Source organism: Camelina sativa, chromosome 16, assembly GCF_000633955.1.
Source record: "Camelina sativa cultivar DH55 chromosome 16, Cs, whole genome shotgun sequence".
In the NCBI taxonomy this organism is placed as follows: Eukaryota; Viridiplantae; Streptophyta; class Magnoliopsida; order Brassicales; family Brassicaceae; genus Camelina; species Camelina sativa.
Window position 1 is genome coordinate 6,535,612 of NC_025700.1, and position 18,265 is coordinate 6,553,876.

General features: G+C 37.4%; 4 protein-coding genes across 4 annotated transcripts; 2 read left to right on the forward strand and 2 right to left on the reverse strand.

Moving 5' to 3' along the window:
- LOC104753442 (ATP-dependent DNA helicase PIF4-like) lies at positions 1,088 to 2,806 on the reverse strand. Its single transcript, XM_010475697.1, has 2 exons — positions 2,045 to 2,806; positions 1,088 to 1,408 (listed from the first exon to the last, which is right to left on the reverse strand). Exons 1-2 carry the CDS (start codon positions 2,804 to 2,806, stop codon positions 1,088 to 1,090), a joined length of 1,083 nt encoding a protein of 360 aa, XP_010473999.1.
- LOC104750010 lies at positions 7,450 to 9,192 on the reverse strand. The gene is made up of 6 exons (XM_019237705.1): positions 9,087 to 9,192; positions 8,925 to 9,000; positions 8,297 to 8,414; positions 8,058 to 8,203; positions 7,844 to 7,967; positions 7,450 to 7,773 (listed from the first exon to the last, which is right to left on the reverse strand). The coding sequence occupies exons 1-6, from the start codon at positions 9,190 to 9,192 to the stop codon at positions 7,450 to 7,452; spliced, it is 894 nt and encodes a 297-aa protein (XP_019093250.1).
- LOC104750012 (U-box domain-containing protein 12-like) lies at positions 12,919 to 15,740 on the forward strand. Its single transcript, XM_010471742.2, has 5 exons — positions 12,919 to 13,437; positions 13,626 to 13,742; positions 13,847 to 14,290; positions 14,383 to 14,512; positions 14,557 to 15,740. The coding sequence occupies exons 1-5, from the start codon at positions 13,159 to 13,161 to the stop codon at positions 15,558 to 15,560; spliced, it is 1,974 nt and encodes a 657-aa protein (XP_010470044.1). The 5' UTR covers positions 12,919 to 13,158; the 3' UTR covers positions 15,561 to 15,740.
- Positions 15,916 to 17,459, forward strand: LOC109129584 (50S ribosomal protein L16, chloroplastic-like). Its single transcript, XM_019238012.1, has 2 exons — positions 15,916 to 16,169; positions 16,551 to 17,459. The coding sequence occupies exons 1-2, from the start codon at positions 16,005 to 16,007 to the stop codon at positions 17,166 to 17,168; spliced, it is 783 nt and encodes a 260-aa protein (XP_019093557.1). The 5' UTR covers positions 15,916 to 16,004; the 3' UTR covers positions 17,169 to 17,459.

An 18,265-nucleotide genomic window follows, 5' to 3' on the forward strand; every position in this document is an offset into this window, starting at 1 on the left:
AATCTTGGTGAGGTGGGTGTTTGATGTTCATTACTCTATAGTTACATATTTTAAACTACCTTCTACAGGGTAGCTGATCCGGCAAAATGGTAATCGTGTTGTTTAAAATCAGTTATATTATGATGGTTTAATTTTGCGTATGCAGGAATGATCATTTGTATGTTTTCGTGATGATGTTTGTTTTTGTTCTTAACGGGCCTTTCATTTAAATGTCTGTAGGCCCATTGAATTTTATCCATTGTTGTTTGGCCTTTTTAGGTAGTCCAACAACTTATGCATTGTTGTTTGGATTAATTTTGTTTAAATGGGGCTGCATCCTAAAATTTAGCTACTTGGTTTTTTTTCCTTCGTAAAATATCGTTTGTAGATTATTAGTCTCATTGACTAAGAGTAGATGTCTATTTGTTAAAATTGACTTAAATTTTTTTTTAAACTGCAGGAAACTCCAAATCGAGAATAAAGAAGATGTTGTTATGTTTGGTTTACAGAAACAGGTCTCATGGAAGTTCTTCTTGTGGTAGTTAATCTATATTTGAGAGTCTTTTTCATTCCTCCACTTTCCCTGACTCTGCTTTCTTCCTTTTGGTTAAACCTGCATATGTGCATGATTATAGACTTTGGTCAGGCGGTTTTTTTATTGTTTACATTGCAAAGCCAGCATTGTTGTTTTCTATCATTGGATTAAAATCTAGAGTTTTTCTTACAATTGGTGTTCTGGAAGGTGTGTCTACGTCTGAAATTCGATGGAATTTGATCCTGCATTTATATAGAAGAGTGTCAATAAATTACATTTGTTTGGTAATAAGTGTAGGGATTTACCATTGTCTTTGGGTATGTCATTGTAGATTTCCTTGTAGACAATATTTGTAGTGCCACCTTTTTTAGATTCTTCTCCTTGTAGAATAGTGAGGCCATTAGGAGATGTAACTCTAGAAAGAGCAACATATAGTTGTCCGTGGCTAAAAACTGGACTTGGCAGATAGAGGACAACATTCTTTAAGCTTTGGCCTTGACTTTTATTAATCGTCATGTCATAGCAAACTCTAACTGGAAATTGTCGTCTTCGCAGTGTGAAAGGATGTTCTGATTATGGGGGTGATAAAATAATCCTTGGTATGAATACCTTCTTCCCAACATGCGTTCCTGTTACTATTTCAGCTTCTATCACTATTTCTCCTAAATTAGTGACTATCATTCTTGTACCGTTGCACATTCCTTCCTTTTGATTTATGTTCCGTAGAAGCATTATTGGGACTCCTTTTTTGAGAGTTATCTTATGCTTGGGCAAACCAGGGAACTCTAAAGAGTTTAAATACTCTACAGGATATAGTGCTTCATAATCTGCTCCCACTGTATCCTCTTTGCCTATGCTATGTGAGCTTAAGTATTCTTTTGCTTCTCCTCCAACCTGAGATAACATGTAGGCATTTATCTCATCAACATACTCATTCCTTGGAGTTAGGATTGCTCGTTCTGTCAAATATTTAAAGGTGGTGTCGGAGCTTTATTGTAGTGGATATGCTGCTTCAGTGATTTGTTGGAGTTGGTTTCCTTTTGGTTTTAAAAAAAAAGAATGGTGAACTTGTACGACTTCACCTCAGAGCCGGCCACAAGGCCAAGCAAGCAAAGCACATGCTTGCGGCCGTTTAAAATATTAACTAATTTTCGGCCGATTTTACAAGAAATTTTGTGTGGTCTAGTGGTTGAAACTGTAAAAGCCGAGTCTTAGCTCCTAGGTTCGAACCTTGTCAATGTCTAAAACAGATGTTTTTATTTTTTTAAGAAGAAAATTAAACTAGAAATAAAAACTATGAGGTCCAATATTCTCCCTCGCTTGTAGCCCAGTACATCTCCACGCCGGCTCTGCTTCACCTTCATCTTTATCATTCGCATCATCTGTTTCACATGTTGGTGCGGTTCCATTGCCAATAGTTAGTAGCCAAGCTGAGAATCTTGTTTCTGAATGGTGTAGTCTCATGTTTGTTTCCAACATAAATACTTTGCAGGAATTCCATAAATATGAGTGGCTTATAGATGCAAGTACTGTATCGGCTCTGGTTCCATTCGGTATCACAGGGAGGATCTGCCGAAAGTCTCCACCTAGTAGGACCGTCTTTCCGCCAAAAGGTTTTTCGCTCGCTGAAGAGTCTTCTGTGGAAAGAAAGTCTCTCAATGTTCTGTCGAGCACCTCAAATGTGTGTCGATGAGACATCGGTGCTTCATCCCATATGATCAAGTTAGTTTTGATTAGTAGCTCTGCAAGCATGGTACCTTTTTTAATTTCACAAATGGAATCTTCAGTAACGATTAGAGGGATCTTGAACCTTGAAAGGGCTTTCCTTCCACCTGGGAGAAGCAACGCTGCAATGCCAGATGAAGCAACAGGTAGGACTATCCGTTTCTCTGATCTTAATTTGGAGATTATTGTCTTGTAGACAAATGTCTTCCCAGTTCCCCCAGCTCCATAGAGGAAGAATAGTTGTCCCATATTGTTGTATACGGATTCCAAAACTGCCTTGTAGACAATTTGTTGTTCTGGATTAAGTTGGTTGAACAGTTTATGATGTTCTTCTCCCTCTTTTTTAACGTCGTATTGTTGTTCTTGTCGCCATAAGTTGTTGCCTAATTCTTTTAGGACTTTTAAATCAGGTTTAGGCATATCATTGAAGTCCATGAGTAACCATTCATGTTGGTGGAGGATCTGTTCTATCTCGATCAAAGTATAATGTTGCAGCTCATCTTCTTTGAAATTCATACTGGGAAATCCAAAAGCTCGCCGTTGCTTGTTAGGTATGTCATCTGACATTGATTTCCACGTTTGTTCCCACAATCGTAGTGGGTTTGCTACTTCACAATATATAAGCAATAGAACAAATAGTTGGCGTAGCTGAAAGTTGTTGCCCATTTATTTGCTTCATTCATAGCTTGATGCCACTCTTTATCGTTGTCTAGCAAACCTCTTGCGTAACATACTGCCTTATAATCTGCTTGAATTACCCCACCTACTGTTTTGATCTCGTCATAGTTTCTTGGCCCTCTAACGACGTTGAGCATAATCCTAAGGTAGTATAACTCACCAGAAGTTGGGTGGATATTGACTATTCTGCCTATTGAGTAACCCCGTTGTCTCTTATGCCATAGTTTAGTATCATTGTCCCACACATAGTGAATTGGAAATTTGACATATGTATATTGTCTTGCTTCTTCACACTGGTCACACATTTCCATCCATGTTGTGAATATGGTCCTTTCGATATTAGCTCTTGATAGGACATATTGCAAATTTGTTGTCTGTTTGTAAGCAACTGATTGTTGACCTTCAAGATGGATAATCAATTTCTGAACCGAAGGCTTCCTTTGGTGTATGTGAAATGAAAAAATGCGCCACATAGCTTCACAAGCAGAGAGATATCGACAGTCTAAGTACTCTTGAATTTCATTTCTTTCCTTGACAACCCTTGTAGTATCTTGACTGTTGCTTGTGTTAGTAGTACCTTTCTCGATCAAAATAGTTGCTTTATCCATTCCTTTTGTTACATATTTGAAAAGGTACTTCACAGCATTTGAAGTGTTGCACCATTCCACATTGATGTGTGCTTGATATTTTTTCAAAATAGGCAGATTGTGTGGTATGACAAAGCGATTATCCAACCTTGTTCCTCCTTTGATGACAGTTTTTTCTTCGTTAGGACGACGACAGTATATAATATAGCCGGATTGGTCAATCGTCAGGTGCTCATTGTAAGGACGGGGATACTTTTTCGTGCAGACTTTATTTGTCATGCATGGAGACGATGGCCTATCGATTCCACAAGGTCCATGCATCATGTGCTTTTCCACCAGTTCAAATCCAAGTGGGTCTTCACTTTTGTTAGGTAGTTCCGCTGAAATGACTGAATTAATTTGACCAGGGCTTGGTTGTTTCGGTGTATTATCCAACCATAGAAGTATATGAGCGTGTGGGAGGCCACGTTTCTGGAACTCAATGGTGTGTAGCACTGAACGAAATGTGTAAATCATGTAAGTAATTAATATTTTTAAATTGATTTAAACATCAATTAACATTGAGAACGTACCAGCAATAGATGGACTGAAGAATGTGCCTTGTTCGAGGTCTTTTAGGAGTTCATCGAGTTTCATTTTAAAGACACGACATTCAATATCTGGTCTATCATTTCCTGATGTGCCTCCATAAGTAGCCAAATGATCCTTTATTTCTTGCCAGTTAGGGTTTGCAGTCATTGTGATAAATAAAGTTGGATTACCATATGCTCTACATATTGCCCTAGCGTCATGATATTTTTCTATCATATATCGAGGACCACTTGTAAAACTTGAGGGCAAAATTATTCTTTTTCCTACTTTTATGGCTTCGGTTTCACCTTTACTCACTGCATCAAATACATTGTTGTATAAGTCAGCTCTTAACTGTTCTTGGTTGTCTTTTGCCCAGCGAAGTCTTTCTTGCTCAATGATTGTGTATACATCAACAACATACTGGTGAAATAAGCGTCCTGACTTTATGATTGTCATTCCTTCGGTCAGTCTTGTTTGGATTTGGTAAGCATAGAACTCTCGTATACTTATGAAAGTCCTTCTTTCGCAATTTTGTGTGACCGCATGGGGGATTTCTGCGTGAAACCCATATTCGCAAAATGGGAACAACAATGGATATTGCAAGCTCATGAAGAAAGGATGGTCGTCCCTAATGTCTTGCAAGTGGCCTGACTGCAATTCCAAGATTACATATTTGTATCTGGTAGTGGCTGTTATATCTCCCACAATAAGACCTGCCACTTCTCTCACTTGAGGTAAATCATACTGCTTACCCTTACCTCTTTGACCAACCAATCACATTCTTAAATCTTGGACTTCATTTGCTTTGTATCTATCTCTTGCTTTCCGGAAGAATATACACAAACAATTGTGTTCATCTAACATATTAAGCAAGCCGACAACTACTTCCTCTTGAAGATCGTTTCCTGTGTTTCTTTGTGACATTGTCTTCAATCGATTGGAGACCTCATTTTCAGTATCAAAGATATACATTTGCAGAAACTTTGGTGTGTCGCCTGGCAATGGGATTAAGGAACCAATCCGATGGTAATTTTGGCCATGTATCCTGAAACATGGTGGGCCTTTTCCTGATGTCACAATATGATCTATTTTGGCTCTCATTGATGTGAATGTTATTATAGAATTGTAGACTCGTATGTTCATACGAAATGAGAAGCTATGTTCTAGGAGGTGGTCGAGAAATGCAAGAGTTTGTCTGATTGGTGGTAGTTTAACTCGTCCTTGACCGCAACATATTGTGAAAACTGGTTCTCCAGTTATAAAATCATCACCAGTTTTCTCTGAATACCATACTAATGCATTAAAATGGCTGCATTGTAAAATTGGATTTTCTTTTGCCATAGATGCTGTTGGATGATTAGGGAAGATATAGTATTGTATGATGAAGAGTGACCTCAAAGTTCTTTTCTGGCTTGCCTGGATAATCTTAGTGGCGTTTGAGATGATTCACCTGTACAATAATTGTGTTATGCATAAGGAATGACACATATATTAGGTATTATTTTGTAGATTGTATAGGTTTTTTGTTTCCAATGCTCAGCAACTGACCTTATTCCTTGCGGGTTAGTCTTTTAGATAAGATGAGGACAAGTCTCATTGTTCTTCTATTTTTGCTCCTCACTGTTTTTAAGTGTTTATCTAATGTGTGTTAGTGATTGTAAAATATTTATTTTGTAAATAACATAGCTGTCAAATAACATTATTGATGATCATCTTACCGTATTCAGAACACCTGTCGCATCCACCTGCATTTAGCAAATGCTATGGTAATTAGGAATTAAACTTTAGCATGGGTATATGTTTAGTGGAGTAGTACTATAAGGAGAAGCTTACAATCATGATAGGCGGTGGGGTGATGCTTTGTTGTTTTGTTCATGTATTGTCCCTTGTCTAAATGAAGAAATGAAAAGTTTTAGTAGTACATCAGGTTGAATATTTCTATTGAATTAGATATACCTTTTTTATTTGTCGAAGTAGATGCCTGATGGTGAGTTGTGCTTCGGTTAATTCTTTGGCGCTTAATAGGTCGTCGGTTTGTAGAGACAGAGCGTTTGTTGTGCCGTAGCCATTTCTTAGAGACTATGATTGCTTTCCGATATAATCGGGCTTCCTTATGATGCATTGTATTAGAAATGCATTGTTCTAATTAGTATATGTGTTAAAGGGGTCATAATATATAAGTACTTATTCCAGGATTGAGGGATGGACCGTGTTTGTTGCATTTTTTACAGCCACCTATTAAGAAAATAGCAGAGTGTATGTTAGCGGCCTATTTCCTGAAGCGATGACTCTTGACCAGGTTTTTTGTTAGGGGATTGACAAAACTTACAATTGTAATAGCTGGTAATGGGAATTTGAAGATCTTGACTCGTTTGACCTGCAGGTTTTGATGGTTAGTTGGTTGTTGTAAGCGACGCTATTTAGTTATATTTTTGAAGAAATGTTAGTGACCTGTACCTTGCTCGTGAGTTCTTTTCCTTTTTCTTTGATTGTTTGTATCCTGTAGCGGTGCTTTGTGCTTTTGTTTTTTATTTACCATCTTTTATCCAACCTGCAACTTGTATAAAAGTTTGAATAAGTAGGTCTGGTTTGGTATTTAGGTGTTTTTGAAGTGTAGAGTATATCCTACCTACGGTGGTGAGAAAGCGTTGAAGGTAGTAGGAGATTGAGGGTGAGGCGTCACTGGTTTTTTGTTGTTTTTGGTAAGTCAGGGAAGCTTTAGGGAGTTGTGAAACTCTTTGTAAGAACGTGAAGAGTTTTGTTTATAATTACTGGGATAGTTAAAGAGTGGATGATTAATTTAATTTTGTACTGACGATACTTATTTCCAGGTTTTACTGTTTTTAAAAAATGTAGTCTTTTTGATATTTTCATGTATGTTTTCTGTAATTTCTATATCAATAATTTTGCTTTAACTACTAAGTTCTTTTTCTGCGTTTTAGTTTCCATACATGTGATGAACGGATAAGTATAAGGAGTTGTTCTTGAGGAAAGTGGCATATGATATTCCCAGAAGCTACATTAGATATCAGTTGGTTTTACAGGGTATTTGTAACTTTCGGAAGTGCATTGTAGTTTTACCTTTGGCCGTGGAGCTTGTTTGATGTATCTTGTAATATTTACTTACGTTGGTTGGAGTTTTCCGACTTTTGATTTGTAATATAGATAGAACAACTCTTGTGATTAGACTTTAAACTATGTTCTAATTAACAATATTTCAAGTACGTACTTGACCATAACTGCTACGATAGTGAGAAAGCAACATACTTTGTTCAATTTATTTAAGCCTTTGAACACATAGAGTTCATAGAAAGATAGTGGAAAAGCATAACTCTTGACACACAATGGAAATTATGAAAACATAGAACATCACTACTTATTATCCAGACGGGGACATTTCTCCAGAGTAGATCTGTTCTTATCGGTTGAATCATTGACATGTGATTTTTCTCGAGATTTGCATGTAGTGGTAGTACTTTGAGTTTCAGGAAGCGACTTGGTAGAACTTCCTTCTTCTGATTCGGCTGGATGGTCAGTGATGGTTTCCAAAATGCGGGAGATTGAGACAGTTTGGCGAGAAGTTTTGAAGTTATATTCAGAGAGCTTGATTTGGAATTTGCAAGTATTGCCAACGATATGTTTTAAACATTCTGGGGTCTGCAAATTTATTTCAGTATACGAAGTTGTGCTGGAAGCCTGAGCATGAGTGAATAAGTTAGAATAGTAATAAAATTTCAAAAGGAAAAGTATAGTTGATCTACAATACCTCCATTTCCTCGTTTAAAACATCAGCAGCTCTACGCCCAGCAATTTTGGTGGCCTCACTATCGAGGACAACAAAAGTTGCAACATCTTTGTTTTTGTCAGATACTCGTATCTCAAAACGATATCTGTGTAGTCATGAAAGTCTTTAAATTCTTTTTTTTTTTTAAAAAGGCAAGATCAAGTAAAGCACATGTCTGAGTTAGAATTTAGGAAACCTGATGACACCGATGTTGTTGGATTCCTTGCAGTAGTTGCAGTACAAAGATGTATCAGCCTTCTCAAGTTTGTTGTTGCATTTGCTGCATGAGATGTAGTACCAACCATATTGTGGTTGTATGTCAAGAATGGTACCAAGTAAAAGCTAGCTTCCTGTTTTGTGTTTTAAACTGTTTAGTTTGATGAAGCTGTTTCAAAAGTTTGAAAATTGTAAATTAAATGGAAAGTCGAACATCACCTGGGGATTCTCATTTTGTAGAAATTGGAGAATTTCTTGGATTGTAACTGTCTCAAGTTTGGTAACGGCAGAGGAGGATCTTGCAATTTTTGGAGTGTTGTGACCATTATCACCTAACCTGTTAACCAAAACTGAGTTAGATTCGATTTCAAGAGAAACTGGAGATGTGTTTATTAGTAAGTAATGAAATGTATACCATGTCAGGTATTGTTTGGTTTCTGAAACGTCTGCGTCAAAGAATATGCGTGTGGAAGATGTTGAGCTAAGTGTCATAGCAGCTGCAAATATGTACAAAAGTTTTCTTGTTAGATATTTAATTTGTCTGTTCTTCCTTACCAAGATTATGTCAACTTTCAGAAAAGATTACTTACGTCCTACTGTTTTTGGGTTGACAATAGTGATGAGGAAGACAACGTTTTGACTTCACTTTGGTTCCATCTTTCTCTAAATAGTGCAGCAATGGTTCCCCAGAAGTATATACGAATAGTCTGGCCACTAAATATGAGAATTATGTTATTTAGTTGTATGAAAACTTAGTAATAGGTTTGCTTTTTAAAATAACGGAAGAATGCATTACTCTTTCAGTTGGAGGTGTAAGAACACTCTATCAGTTGATCGGCTGCCTTACACTTGCTGTGATGTTTCCAGTGTTGAAGGGGAGTGGATATTGTCGCCAACAATTAGGCGTAACAGGCCAATAACATCTACAACATACAGAAAAATAAGAAGGTATGAAAATGGATCAGAGTTTAAGGTTTTAAAAAATAAACAACAGTTAAGATTAACTGACCAAATAGATCTGCATTTGTGTCTACAATAGAGGCGGAATTTTCATAGTTACGGAAACGAAACTTTTGTTCGTCGATCTGATGGTCTCCAATAGGCTCCAATACCATTGATGTTTTATCCGTAAAGATGATCCCGTGTTTGTGGTCTAACACTTTGTACACCTTTTTGCTGGCAATAATCATGAAATTATTGAGTGTGTAAACAGAGTTGAATTTCAGCCGACCTTCGTAGCGGAATAGGCGGTTTGCTAGTATGTAGGCTTGGACTGCATTAGACTGTAAGTTTGACAGTTAGGGTTTGTTTTTCATAAGAGTTTATTGGAAACATATATGGTCAACATACCTTAGAGTCGATGAGAAGCAGTTCAACGCCCATAAGCATGTTTCCTTTCTTGAAATTTCGAGCTTCCCAAAAATGGATGAGGCGGACTAAAACATCTTCCTTGCAAAAGTCTCCATCAATGGTATCAAAAATCTGAAAGGTCAATGGTTAGGGAGGGGCTTGTAGTTTCGATTTCTCCATATATAGATTGTAGTGGTTCTTTGTATTTCTTGGGGTTGGTTGTGAAAATAATGAGATGCATGCTAGATCTACAAACTTGTATGACAGATCTCTATGTGCGATGCTTAACAGAGAGATGAAAGGATAGTGAAGAGACGACACAAGAGATTTGTTAACGGGGTTCGGATAACCTACATCCCCGGGACCAAGTCCAGAATCATTCACTAGAATTAGAACGCAAAAGTCACATTTGCCAATGGTATCTAGCACACACTTGTGCCTACCACTCTAATCTACATGAACTAAAGGAACCACCACTCTTTGTCTTTTCCGACGAGTGTGAACCTCTACAAAAACCACCAGCAGATTCTCTATCTTACTGGTGGGACAACACCACACACAACATGTGTGCTTCTCTCAATTTTAGGTCTAGGGTGCGTAAACTGCTTCTTGTTACCACCTCTTCCTTTTATACTTCTTAGAGTTCTCCACAAACCCTAGGTTCCACAAGCTTCTTCCTCTTTTCTTCTGGGTAAAAGCTTGTTCTCTTTTTGTCAACTTGACCCATACTTTTGTTCCTGTCGCACCTAACACAAACATGCTTTTCTGACACAGCCGTTCCACTATTTGCTGCAACTTGACGCTTTTCCGCTCTGTTGCACTACACAACCTCTTCACGAGGTTTACCTTGTTTCCAGCTCTGTTGCACTACACAGCCACTACAAGTTGTATGCTCTATTTTCAGCTCTGTTGCACTTCAAGTATACTCAACTGCTAAAACCTATTTCTGCTCTGTTGTGCTTTTCAGGTTTACGCAGCTGCTAATGAAAGACTTGTTCTCATGAGCTTAAAGCATGACTGGTTGAGCTCTCACTTCTTGGATCTTCTCGATAAGACTCCAAGGTTCAGCATGTCACTTCATTCCATGTGACTTCACATTGAGCTGTCTTGGCTGAGCTAGTATTCTCTGATTCTCTTCATGAGGAATCATTGCGTCTGTGTCTGTAGCTGGTTACACATGCTCCATCTTGTTCACTGCTTCTATGTCTGAACATGTGTTTGTATCAGACTTGTTCACTGCAACGTTCAATGAATCTGTGTCTGTACTCTTGGTTGTATCAGGTTTACTCATTGCTTCTTGATCATCTCTCTTGTGTTGTATAACCAGTAACAACACCAATATATCTTCAGGTTGTATAATCGACAAGGGTAGTCGACTTTATAGATTTTCATTCTGAAACTCTTGATGACTTTGGAGATAATAGCCATTAAATTGGACTTTGAAGAAGACGGAGTAGGGAAACTCAGAGGTTTGATAACTGTTGTTTCTTTATTAAATTTCTAGGTAAGTTGAATCGATTGAAAATTTTAGGTTTTTGGAAGACGATGACGATGGTAGAGAGCGGAGGAAGAGTTCTCGATGAAGAAGGTTTTTTCTCGAGTCTGTAATATTTTAGATTTATGGGCTTATTAGCTCAAAGTTTAATCAATGGGCTTAAGTATTATTGCGAAGCTGGCCTTTTTATTTGGCTTCCATCAAAACAAAACAATATGTTGTTTGATATTAGAAGAGGAAAGAGGGGAAAAAGAAGAGATATTAGAAGGGGTGACATGGCATCTCCTAAGGTGTTTTAGAATAGGCTGACGTGGATAGCGTGAGGAGCTTCAAATAACCCCTTTTATTAGTAAGTAATGTAGAATCTGTTGTGATTAGATCAAGATTTTGTTAAAGTCTGTTAAAGTTTAGTGTTATTAGTTTGTGATTTGTAAAAATTCATTTAAAATCTTAACAAATCTGAGTTATTGGATTCAGACATTTATAAAGTCATTAAAAGTTTCGTGTTATTCAATTAAAACAAAAGAATCTAGTATTGGGAAAAAATGTCATAAAAATCCCCAACTATACATTTTCGTTGATTTAAAGCATCAACTCTTCATTTGGTGAAATAAATACTCATTTTTTTTGTTGACTTTGAAATAAATGTAATTGATTTTGCCGATTAAGGCACAATGTTAACTGGTTAAACAGAACAATTACACAGAGTTAACTAATCGTTACTAAGACTAGTTAACGAGCAAATGTTTAAAAAGATAAACATTCAAATAAACAATCCACTATCTTCCTTCTTCTTCTTTCTTTTAGAGGTTCGGTGCTTTTCAAGGAGGCAAAATTGGAGTTCGACTCTGAGATAATAAATCTCGCCGAAGATGGAAAATCAGAAATCAACAGTGGAGATTCCAAAGATTCGAAATAAGAGGAGAAGCTCCACCAATCGATAATCAAGAATACGGCTTCAGAGAATTGTTTTGTTTACCTAGTTAACATTGTGCCTCAATTGGCAAAGTCAACAAGACTTTATGATTTATTTCAAAGTCAACAAAAAAATGAGTATTTATTTCACCAAATGAAGAGTTCATGCATTAAATCAACGAAAATGTATAGTTAGGAATTTCGATGACATTTTTCCCATCTAGGATTGTTAATGAGTTCAATTATTATATTATTGGTTCATGATTTTAGACACTTTCTTTACTAAATAAAGTCATGGAAAGTATCACAAAAATACAGGGATTGGTTGAAGAACTTTACAAGATTTTAGAAAACTAATCAACAAAACTCTCTAGCAATCTTAGAAAACTAATCAACAAAACTCTCTAGCAATCTTTAACAATCTTTCACTTATTCACTTTATTGATTTTGTTGAATTCTTCAAAAAATTTTATAAATCTCAAACTAATACCACCCTCAGTGTGTTGAAAAACAAATAGTGTTACATATGAAAACACAATTTGTTAAATAATATCTTTATGATTTTTGTTGAAAAGTTATGTACATGTCAATGGGAGAGCTAGATGGTCATTGATTAATCACTATATGAAAGCATAAAAGATCTAGCGATGATGGTACATATAAAGGATGTTGTGGTCGTTATAAAGAGTAGTTATAAATTTAATGGAATAGATGTATGTTGGTAATAGTGAATTTGGTTAAGGTTTAGATTGATACAAAAAAAATGAGTGAAATGCTTATTTTGATAAGATGTATTTAGTTACAAGTTCTAGCTAAAAAATGAAGAGAAAAAAAAAATTACGTAATAAAAATTGTAAATGTTACTCATATCACCTTTCCCACAAGTTAGTATTTTTTTTCTTTTTTTCATTTCATAGTTACTTATTATGAAATTTTAATACTGTAAAGATATTAAGATGATTGTTTAAAACCGAATTTAATTATTATATTTAAAAACCAAAACAAAAAGTTGACCATTTGACTAAAATATATTTATTTCTATATATGCTCCAATTTTGCATATATTTGTTCTTTTGGTATTTATTTTGTTGACCATTTGACTTTTTTTTTTTGGGTGAAGAAAATAAAACCCAAATCCGACCCGGAATTACCGCTCCGTTTTTAAAGAGTCACGAGTCCATCATGGAGGTGTCTTCGTCGTCTTCGTCTTCGTCTTCTCAGTTACAGCTTTCATGCTTGAGTCAAACCTCGTGACCATTGCTAGATTAAGCTTTTTCCCCTCTGCGTGTTTCCTCGTTTTCACCACCACCACCCCTCTCAAATGGCGAAATCAGAGAAACACAAGTTAGCCCAAACCTTAATCGATTCAGTAAACGAAATCGCTTCGATTTCAGATCACCGCGCACCGATGAAGAAACACTGTAGCAATCTCTCCCGTCGATTGATGCTTCTTCTTCCTATGCTTGAAGAGATCAGAGACAACTGTGAAGAATCAACGATCCCTGACCAAGTGGTGACGGCTTTGTTATCTCTCAAGGAATCGCTTGTTCCTGCTAAGGATTTGCTCGCTTTCGTTAGCCAAGTTAGCAAAATTTACCTGGTGTGTGAGTATATTTTCAATTTTAATTACCTCTTTTGATTTCTGAGAATTAGATCTGAGTTTTTGTGATAGTGATGCAATATATAGAGAGACGAACACTTGTGTGTGTGTGTGTGTTGTTGGATTTGAAATTGAAATTGGAATTGATTTTGGAATCTGTGTGTTGTGTTTGAATCTGATTCGTTTAGGTGTTGGAGAGAGATCAAGTGATGGTTAAATTTCAGAAAGTGACGGCTCTATTGGAACAAGCTTTAAGTGGAATCCCTTATGAGAATCTTGAAATTTCAGATGAGCTTAAAGAACAGGTATTGAGATATATATAGTAGTCTTCTGCTCTGATTTGATATTTTTTACATTTTCTTGTTTTCTTGAACCTTCAGCTTTGGGATTCATTTCTTGTTGTGTGTAGGTTGAGCTTGTTCTAATTCAGTTAAGAAGAGAAATAGGAAGAGGCGGTGATGCGTATGATGATGAGTTATATAGGGACGTTATGTCTCTTTATAATGATACAGGCAGTGTAACAGATTCGGATATGCTCAGGAGAGTGGCAGTGAAGCTTCAGTTGATGACTATAACTGACCTTACGCAAGAGTCTTTGGCTTTACTTGATATGGTCAGTTTGAGTGACGGCGATCCAGGTGATAGCTTTGAGAAGATGTCGATGGTTCTCAAGAGAATTAAGGACTTTGTTCAAACCGATAATCCTAACTTGGATGATGCTCCCATGAGACTAAAATCACCGCTTCAGAAGGCACAAGATGGTGATCTAAATTTGCCGATACTGCCTGAAGATTTCCGTTGTCCGATTTCTCTAGAATTGATGAATGATCCAGTTATTGTTTCTTCAGGGCAGGTATTATATTGTACAAGCATGATGATTCCATTTATGTGTCTCTTTAATTTGTTTCCGGTTTTATTGACTGGTCTTATCGGAATCTTGTGTAGACGTATGAACGTGAGTGCATTAAGAAGTGGCTTGAAGGAGGGCATTTGACGTGTCCAAAGACGCAAGAAACGCTGACAAGTGATACCGTCACACCGAACTATGCTTTAAGAAGCCTTATAGCTCAATGGTGTGAATCCAATGGCATCGAAACTATGCTTTAAGAAGCCTTATAGCTCAATGGTGTGAATCCAATGGCATCGAACCTCCAAAGCGTCCCAACAATTCTCAACCGAGTAGTAAAGCCTCATCTTCCTCCTCAACCTCTGCTGATGAACATAACAAGATTGAAGAACTCCTAACTAAGCTCACATCGCAACATCCTGAAGACCAAAGATCCGCTGCAGGAGAAATCCGTCTTCTAGCGAAACAGAACAACCATAACCGAGTCGCCATTGCTGCATCCGGCGCCATCCCTCTTCTGGTGAATCTCCTCACGGTATCCAGTGACTCCCGGATTCAAGAACACGCTGTGACATCGATTCTCAACCTCTCGATATGCCAAGAGAACAAAGAAAGGATTGTTTATTCATGTGGAGCGATTCCAGGTATTGTTCATGTGCTCCGGAAAGGCAGCATGGAAGCTAGAGAAAACGCAGCAGCCACACTTTTCAGCCTTTCGGTTATAGACGAGAATAAAGTGGCAATAGGCACCGCAGGAGCGATCCCGCCTCTTGTGACCTTGCTGAGCGAAGGATCACAGAGAGGCAAAAAAGATGCGGCGACTGCTCTGTTCAATCTCTGCATATATCAAGGGAACAAAGGAAAAGCTGTGAGAGCCGGTTTAGTTCCCGTGATAATGCGTTTACTAACAGAGACGGCAAGCGGAATGGTTGATGAAGCACTTGCTATATTAGCCATAATATCGAGTCACCCGGATGGGAAAATGGTAGCTGGAGCCGCTGATGCGGTTCATGTTATGGTAGATTTTATAAGAAGCGGGTCACCACGGAACAAAGAGAACGCAGCTGCAGTATTAGTGCACTTGTGTTCATGGGATCAGCAGCATTTGATTGAAGCTCAGAAATTAGGGATTATGAGTCTTTTAATAGAAATGGCTGAGAATGGTACTGACAGAGAAAAACGCAAAGCGGCACAGTTACTTAACCGCTTTAGCCGTTTTAACGACCAGCAGAAACAGTCTGGTTTAGGTGTCGAAGATCAAATCTCTCTAATCTGAGTTTAGCGTTATAAGGTTTGTTTCTACATACACAGGTCGTGCACATTTTGTTTTGTTTTCTTCACCAAACTCACACAACAAGAACCAAGATTTTGAAACCTGTAAATCACCTTTTTTAGTTTTTTTTTATAATCTCAAGTTCGCATTTGCTCGGATCTTACAATAAAAGTTAAAATTGGTGTTTGTAAATCTAAATCGTAATCTTGTTTCATAATCTCGTTGCTTGTTGGGCTGATCTGTCCAAGTTCAGGCCTGGATATGTCAATTTAATTTTTGGTTTATCTTTATTTTGCCGTGATAAACAAGACAAATAATATTGAAAAAAAAAACAAGACAAATAATAAATGCAAAAAAATCGCTGCGGGTTTAGAAGAAGGACGCCTTCATCTCTTGGGCTTGAGCAGCACGCACATCCTAGTCCTACACAGATCTGATTGCCTCAAGATGCAGAGATTCTTGTCCGGCCGCGTCCTGGAACAAACTCGTCATCAGATAATTAGCCGACGCTTTCTCACTCTTGTTCCATCTCTCTCTCACCCTGTTCCTGTTCCTCTTTCTGTTGCCACTTCCTCTCTTCCCGTCACTTTTGACAACATCAATCCCAAGAAGGTGGGTTGGTTGTTCGAATTCATTACCTATTCGATTCATTTGTCGGATTAAATTTACTGTTTGAAATGTGGGTTTTTTTTTCGTCTGATTCATTAGCCATTTTAGTTCTCTGATTTTTCTGATTCATTCAGCTATTTGATTTGTCGGATTACTGTTTAACGAACTCGCAATTAATGATAGCTAAACGTGCAATGGTTAGTTCAAAGGTTACAGTACTCTCGGAAGACATTTTTAATATTCATAAAGCGTGACAATGAATGTGCAGAGTACTCTTGAAGATGCTTTTTAACAACTTAGCAATGAAAACACTTTATAACGTTTTCAAGAAATAGAAGTTGAAGGTTTGTGTGCCTGTGTTTTAACATTCACTTTTTGGGTTAGGTTCTTGGAACATGGCACTCCAGGTTCACAATTCCAGCAACAGTGAATCGTGTCAGAGAGATCCACAAGAGTTCGGTCAGCGATAATAACCCGAAAAGTACAAAGAGTTCGGTCAGCGATACCCCGAAAAAAACAAAGAGTTCGGTCAGCAATACCCCGAAAAAAACAAAGACTTCGGTCAGCAGTACCCCGAAAAGAGCAAAGACTTCGGTCAACCATTTCCCGAAAAGATCAAAGTTTCAGAAACACCATCGAGGAAGATTTAGTAGAGGAATAGCTCCCTGTGGGAATCTTACTGGTAGCTATGCTCTTCAAACACTTGAACCCGGTTGGATCACATCTAGACAAATAGAAGCTGGGCGACGAGCAATGATACAACATATACAACGCGGTCAAAAAGTCCTAGTACGTATATTTGCTGACAAATCAGTTACGGCAAGACCAACTGAGACGCGTATGGGTCGTGGGAAAGGAGCCCCAGCGTTTTGGGTAGCTGTGGTTAAACCAGGTAAAGTTATTTACGAAATGGGTGGTGTATCCGAGTTAATAGCCAGGAAAGCTATTAAAATAGCAGCATCGAAGTTGCCTCTTAAAACCCACTTCATTACTTCTAGATAAGTCTATAGGAGGAGGAGCTATAGTAATTTGCAGCTATGCTTATGTTGCTGTAATCAAGGTTCACTTTTACATTCACAATCTGCTCAAATTTTAATATCAAAACACTCATCTACAAATGATGTTTGTAATCTTTTTTGTTTTCACTATTTCGTCTCCGTAGATGGTTATTTCTTCAGTAAGTTGTACCATTTCTTTATTGGATTCCGGTTAAGCATCGTAGGCTTTTCTGTTTCATCGGTACTTGTTGTTACACACTTTGTTTCTAGTTCTTCAAGCAGCATCTTAAAACCTTCCAACTGTTTCAAAATCATTACAAAAGTTCCAAGTTCTTGAGATACTATGATGCAAATTGGAGCGTACACAAAAACTTTACCGTGATGTATATTCATCTGAATCAAACTCTTCCATAATCCGTGCTGCATATTCATCAGCTTTGTTCTCAATGGTGAACATGTTTGTTAGCAGACGCTATAAGACTAATAAACTGTCAAGACAAAATTGTTAAGATTGATCAAAAGTCAAAATCATTCATAAGATATTTACCCTGTAAAACCATCTTCTTACTTGTCTAACTTCGTCTTGTGTTAATCTACCATCTCCATCTTTATCAGCACTGCAAATCATTAGCTATTTTGTTTCAACTTTACATTCATTCCAAGAAGATACAAAATCGAAATAACCGAAAAGCTTACATGTCAAGAATCATCATAAGCCTGGAATCGAAGTTTTGATCGTTTATTTGACCCCAGAATTCACATTTGTCAATCACATCTTCTCTTATACATCTTCGTCTAGACAATGCTTCGGAGTTATTTATGGATGGAGTTTGGTAGTTTGGTGAGGATGGTCCGCTCATATGACCGCTATAAGGTATTATTGTATCGCTGATGATCCCCCACTCGTTCTCGTCGGGGTCATAGTCCGTTACGTCAAAGCTTACAGGTCTCTCCATAGAAGAACACAGCCTGAAAATGTTTAGTAGTTTTCTTTTGACGAAAAATTTAAAACATTTATCAACTTATTTCTTATATTACAGGCTAAAATTAAGTTTTTGAGACAAGAGAATAAGTCTAAGGAACACAATATTCAATTATATT